The 6,442-nt window shown below is 36.7% G+C and overlaps 1 protein-coding gene across 2 annotated transcripts; it reads left to right on the plus strand.

Annotated features, from left to right (window-relative positions):
• Positions 1 to 786: 786 nt before the first annotated feature.
• Positions 787 to 5,728, plus strand: LOC7468962 (serine/threonine-protein kinase Nek6). 2 transcript variants are annotated; one of them, XM_024587684.2, is made up of 15 exons: positions 838 to 909; positions 1,143 to 1,199; positions 1,329 to 1,453; positions 1,804 to 1,870; positions 2,337 to 2,402; positions 2,531 to 2,577; positions 2,817 to 2,862; positions 2,948 to 3,028; positions 3,114 to 3,156; positions 3,261 to 3,310; positions 3,573 to 3,654; positions 3,732 to 3,781; positions 3,922 to 3,995; positions 4,168 to 4,219; positions 4,298 to 5,728. In XM_024587684.2, the coding sequence occupies exons 3-15, from the start codon at positions 1,335 to 1,337 to the stop codon at positions 5,444 to 5,446; spliced, it is 1,926 nt and encodes a 641-aa protein (XP_024443452.2). In that variant the 5' UTR covers positions 838 to 909; positions 1,143 to 1,199; positions 1,329 to 1,334; the 3' UTR covers positions 5,447 to 5,728. The 2 variants fall into 2 exon arrangements, with proteins under 2 accessions (XP_002322698.4, XP_024443452.2); XM_002322662.4 differs by lacking the exon at positions 1,143 to 1,199 and having other exon boundaries at positions 787 to 909.
• Positions 5,729 to 6,442: the final 714 nt, after the last annotated feature.

Here is a 6,442-nt window from a genome sequence, read left to right on the forward strand (position 1 = left end):
TTCCCTATCGGACATCAAGTTTTGGGGTCATTATTTTCCAAAATTAAAAGCAACTTCACACGCATTACATCCTCTGGTCCACCGACCCAGCTACTCACTCAATCACGGAAGACCAAGCCACAAACTTGGCCTCCATTAAATATATTTGAGCCTACTCACTTATTGGCTTTCACTTAGGGCCCAGCAAAAGCATTTCCGAACCCCATGATTATACCAAAGATGCATATGATAAATTATTTTATTGGTTTCAAAAAACAAAATTTTAAGACATTAATCATGCACCCTTAAAGACAAAAACCTACATCAATAACAGCGCAAATATCATGTAACTTTCTGCTAGGTGCTTGAACATTTTTTCTTTCTAAAAGAGTTTTTAAAGAAATGTGATTTTTTTTGTTTTAAATTATTTTTAAATTATTTTGATGTGCTGATATTAAAAATAAATTAAAAAAAAAAATATTTTAAAATATTTCTAAGTAAAAAACACATTAAAAAACAATGACCATGCTGATTTTTAAAACCAAAACCAGCTTCATATTATAAAATAAGATAACTTTTGTTCTAAAATCAAGTTGTAAGGATGGTGACTTCACAACTGAATGCCAGGAAACATTCCTCTGCGGCATGAGTGATCTTCCATGAACCTGTAAATGAAAGCAAAGCCTTTTCCTTTTTCTTCGATCTACCATACCTGTCATTGATGATGCCCTTGTTATTATTCTATTTCTCTCTTCCATTTTTCTATTTGGTAGATAGATAAACAACTACCATATAAGTACAACTATATATATATATATATATATATATATATATATATATTACATAAATGTGCTCCACATTACTTGAGTGTGTCTGTGAGTCTGTGTCCCTTCACCCCCACCTCTCCAACCCCTTCTTCCTCTGCTTTTGGTAAGTCATCAAGTCTTTAATTTAATTGACTTGTCCTTCTTTCTTTCCATCTTTATTTCTATCATAATTGTGGAATGTAGCTTTACTCAACTCTATTGTCTCTTTTACCTATAAGGCCCATGAAACTCACTGTCCATGGTTGCTTCAAATTTCAATAGTGTCTCTATTCCCATCTTTTTAGCATCGATTTCACTCATCTAGAGACTAATTAATACTGTCTGTACTACCACTAGCTGCTAGTATTGGCCTTTTTTTCTTCGAAGTTTGCATCGTTTTTCTTCTCCTGCGAGGTAAAAGTCTTAACATAGAACTTTGCCATGAGAGTATGAGACCCCAAGATTTCTTTTTGTGTTAGAATTTGTAAATTTTGCTTCCAATTCAGCCACGACTCGTTTATGCTGTGTGGCTTTTTGTTGTAGGTTCTCATGGAGGCAGATACCGGTGAAGTGAAGTCAAAGATGGAAGATTATGAAGTTATAGAGCAGATTGGAAGAGGAGCTTTTGGTTCTGCTTTCCTTGTTCTTCATAAAACCGAGAAAAAAAAGTTAGAAGTTAATTTTGCTTGTAAATTTTGTTTCTTTTCTTTATTTCCATGGATCTTTTGCATATAACTAGAGCAACCCACTTGATTAATTCAATCGAATTTTCATTGGTGTACTAGTATCCAAAAGATTGGTTCTTGGTATTGAATGATCGAAGGATATGAACTGTTTTTTTTTTATTGATTATGTTAATTTGATTTCAATTATAAACACAAATTTTTTGATCGAAATTGTGAGTTTGGCTTCACAGGGGTAGGTAATGGTTGTGCCGGCACGATCCTTTGTCTTCTAGCAGTCATTGTCTTTGGTCTAAATAGCTGATTTTTGAGGTTCTTTTTTTGCTTTTCGGTAGGTATGTGTTGAAGAAGATTCGGTTGGCCAAGCAGACAGAGAAGTTTAAGCGCACAGCTCATCAGGAGGTGACCTTCACTTTTTTATACTAATCCTTTTCTTTTCATATGGGAAATTGGATTTTTTTTTTAATGTTAATAAGGAATAAACTTTTAGATATTTTCATGTTATTGCTTAAGAAATTTGTTGCCAATTAGTCATCTGATTCATTTTACTCATTAGGAGCCTAGAAAACTAACTAGGATATTTATATTGTTCTGATCTCATTTGTCATCATATCTACTTTAATCAACTTAATCATGACAGGTTGTTAGAAGTACATGTATTTTTTGTACAACCTCGTGAACAAATTTTTAATGTTGCCCCCTTTCCTTTGCACTAGTTGCTGTTTTGGAAATACTAATCAAATTGTAAAATACTTTCTCACCTAGGAATTTTTCAATAGTTCAATGATGATGATGATTATATAATCACAGCTTTTCATATTTTAATCAATGCATAAAAGACCAAAATCTTGGTTCATATGTTCTGCAGATGAATTTGATTGCGAAACTAAACAACCCTTACGTTGTGGAGTACAAGGATTCTTGGGTCGACAAGGTAACCGCATCATTTCTTAATGTTCTTCTGTACAATTTCATGTAAATTATTACCTTTGAGATTAACATCGACTCTGAAATGGTTTTCCACCTACAAAAAAATGTTTATGTTTCTCTATGGTATTGCAGGGAAACTGTGTATGCATAGTAACAGGCTACTGTGAAGGAGGAGACATGTAAGTTTATGTGAAAGCATGTATCACTATTGTTGATAGGATAAGAGATGTAATGTAAATATATTTCTGACCAGACACTTCTAAGATATGAGATCTTGATCTAGAAAGTTGATCAGTAAAACATTCACATCAGAAGATAATATAAGAGTAAGGCTAAAAATTAAATACGTTGTCACTTGTCAGAATACTTCATGAGTGGCTAAATGAAAAGCTCTTTCCTTTTCTTTTCCTCCAACCAGGGCTGGGATTATAAAGAAAGCGAGAGGAATATTTTTTCCAGAGGAGGTAATCATTTAGGTTTTCATATGCTTCAAGTTTATCAATTTTCACCAACACCTTATGAACATCATTCTCCTGTTTTGTTTCCCAGAAACTTTGCAAATGGCTGGCTCAGTTGTTGCTAGCTGTGGACTACTTGCATTCTAACCGTGTCCTTCACAGAGATCTAAAGGTATGCTTAACCTCACTTAAGAGATGAAGGAAAGCTTACAAATAGTTCTGTTGCTGACATAAACTCACTGATGACTTCATTCCAGTGTTCCAACATATTCCTTACAAAGGATAATGATATTCGCCTAGGTATGTGAGCCAAAAGAAATACTAGCCAGAAGGATTTTCTTTTTCATTGGGTTTGGATTTTATATCTTGGTTTCTTCTTAGTGTATTTTGAGTGGCCTGAACAGGTGACTTTGGACTTGCAAAGCTGCTCAACACAGAGGACCTTGCTTCTTCGGTATGGACTTGAATGCATTCCAGTATATTACTGGTTTACTTTGTTTAACGTGTTAATTGAAATTATGCCCCTGATTTTGAACTGTTACAACTTTTCCTCTCAAAATCTTAATGTATTTAACGCCTGCAGTTCAGAAGTTTGTGGTACCATTTAGTGTCTCAGTATGTTCAGATTCAAAATCCTAAGAGCTGATGTTTGAGCTGCTTATCTTAAAATGGCTCTTTTAATCTTTCTGTTTTCTATGCCTTCACATGTCGCATAGGTAGTTGGCACTCCTAATTACATGTGTCCTGAGCTCCTAGCAGATATACCTTATGGCTACAAATCTGACATATGGTCCCTTGGTAAGAAATCTGACAGCATGGTTTGAATTCATCAAATTTACTGCTTCACTGGCAATAACATCTTTCTGCTGTTCCAGGATGCTGTATGTTTGAAATTGCAGCACATCAACCAGCATTTAGAGCTCCTGTAAGTACAAGCCTGAGCTAATGTATGTATATGCATGTGTGTGAGAATGCAGTATCACTATAATTTGGTTACCAGTAAAGCTCCTACAGTTTATTTCGTATGAACTTCAAAGTAAGATAAATAAATATTTACTTGAACAGGATATGGCTGGACTCATCAACAAAATAAACAGATCCACCATCTCTCCTCTTCCAATTGTGTATTCGTCCTCTCTGTAAGGGCCTTCTTTCCCACATTTATCACGATTCCATTTATCTACAATTAACACCCATAACAATAGGCATGCAATATTTTTTTTTCCTCGTGTAAATCCATGAGTTTAGTGGTCTGAATGTATGAGATGAGTTCTCTTGGTCCAAATATATGATATGAGTTCCATGCTGCAGGAAACAAATTATTAAGAGCATGCTGAGGAAGAACCCAGAACACAGACCAACAGTGAGTTTGATCTAAGTTTGTATTCTATTATTTTTACCACCACAATCCATTCTTATACCTGTACCTTTAACGTAACAGGCAGCAGAATTATTGAGGCATCCACATTTGCAACCACAACTCCTCCGGTGTCGCAATGCATCTTCAGTTTTCCTTCCATTACATTCCATAAACAACTCAAAGGAGAAAACAAGAAGAAAATCATTGCCTGCTAAACTTAGTGCTGGCAAAGACAACAGTGACAAGGAAGTTGGTGCATCAAAGAGGAAAGAAAATGAACATCCATTTGAGATAAACATGGAAGCACATCGAAGCAATTCACATCAGATTGACAAGCCAACATCAATGTCTAGCACAGATGATAGCCTTGGAAATAAGACAGTTGATCCTACTAGCTGTTCAGTGGAAGTATCTGATGGTCCAAAAGACAGCTCCACTGATTCTGAAACAAGTGTTTGCAATGGAGAGAAGCAAGCAGATTGTAGCAGTCCACCCCAAAAGGATGGCACTGAAATTGAGTCTACCTCTGAGAGCATTCCAAATTCTCAGCATAAAGAAGAACCCAGTGCCGTGCATTTTCAAAATTTGCAAGAGGTTGATGCCAAAATAGTGACCACAAAGGATCAAGCAGCATTTTGCGGCGGACAAATTCCTGAAGAAGTTCAAACAGAGGGGCAGGGTGATGCAATAGAGGAAACTGGGAAACCGGAAATTCCTAGCCTAAGTTGTGCTAATCATGATGCTTCCTCTGATGATAAAAGCCCACCATCAGCTGTAAACGAACCTTCTGCAGAGGCACAATGCTGTTCACAGAAACCAGAAAGTCCCGATGTATACACAGAAAGTGCTCATACAGACTACTTGTCATCTGAAAGTAATGATGTGCTTCCATGTAAAAATAAAATACGCGCAAAACCAGAAAACGACAATTGCTCCACGGAGACACAGAAAGATGATATTCATGCGATGAGTAATGCACAATTGCTGAGGACACTTGCTGCACTAACTGGAGAGGAAACCAAGAGAGAGTGGGAGAATCCAAGTCAACAAAGAGCTGATGCTTTAGAGTCTTTGCTAGAGCTATGTGCACGGCTACTTAAACAAGAAAAAATTGACGAGCTTGCTGGTGTGCTAAAGCCATTCGGAGAAGAAATGGTCTCATCCAGAGAAACAGCAATCTGGTTGACAAAAAGCCTAATGTCTAAAAAAAAAATTAATGGAGGGACCTGATACTTGAGGTGATTCCAACTAATTTATTCATTGCTGGGAGAAAAGGTATCTACTTAATTGTGCTTGACATATAATGTGTTTTTCCAGAGTGGTATTGAAGAGCATAATTGCTGATTGTTCATAATTGCTGGCTTTAATGGAAATAAACTCCTCTTACGAGGGGTAAAAAAAAACATCGTCTTTACAATTTTGTAGAACCATGTTGTGAAGTGGGTCAGAAGGCATCAAAAGGCTAATCCTAAATTTATGCAGATGCTCGAACGCAAGTTGCTTTTGTGTCTAGTATTTGCTGAAGAACACATCATCTTTTAAGCAGTCAAATAGATGACTGATCTGCACGTCCATGTATGTTGACGGACCTTTGAATTTTGATATGAAAGATAATTCAATGAGCCTTTGAACAAAACGTTTTCCTCTAAAATGAATACTTTATTGCCACCCAAATGGAGCAGGGCTGTTGTTTTGTTCCTTTTGCCAATGAATGAATGGATTATTCTTTCTGCAAATTGAAAGAAAATCCTTTATTGCAACGCATCAATCACAACTAGCATACAGAAATGGAACCAAAAAAAGAAAAGAAAGAAAAGATCTGTAACGAATCGATCAAATTACACAAACAAAAATTAATAATCCTTAACCACCCTTGTTACATAAATCAATCATTTTTCCCATCCCCTCCTTTAAAGACACCCTTGTTTGTTCACATTCTTTCCTTGATGTATATCCATTTTTCTCCAGTTTGAATGAGCTCACTGGAAATAATAGGCAAAGAATGACACAAGGGAAGCCCCAATCAAGGATCCAACAGCAGGCAAGGTTGCGGATGCCCCGCTGGTAGGGGAGGGAGCCGGTGCTGAGACTTCATCAGCTGCCAAGGCTGCACTCATGGAGGCAGCAACGACGAGGACAGCACAGGAGATCTTCTTCAATCCCATGACGCAAAAGAGTGATATTAGCTGCCTCGACCTGCCTTGGTGATGAAGAAAGGGTTCTGAT

Source organism: Populus trichocarpa, chromosome 16 (assembly GCF_000002775.5).
Source record: "Populus trichocarpa isolate Nisqually-1 chromosome 16, P.trichocarpa_v4.1, whole genome shotgun sequence".
Lineage (NCBI taxonomy): Eukaryota > Viridiplantae > Streptophyta > Magnoliopsida > Malpighiales > Salicaceae > Populus > Populus trichocarpa.

Bases quoted from the DNA above. Each gene is read 5' to 3' on its own strand.
- LOC7468962 (XM_002322662.4), top strand. From the start codon at position 1,335: ATGGAGGCAGATACCGGTGAAGTGAAGTCAAAGATGGAAGATTATGAA. The intron at 1,871-2,336 runs GTGACCTTCACT...TATGTTCTGCAG, and splicing joins AGCGCACAGCTCATCAGGAG to ATGAATTTGATTGCGAAACT. The intron at 3,996-4,167 runs GTAAGGGCCTTC...TCCATGCTGCAG, and splicing joins ATTGTGTATTCGTCCTCTCT to GAAACAAATTATTAAGAGCA.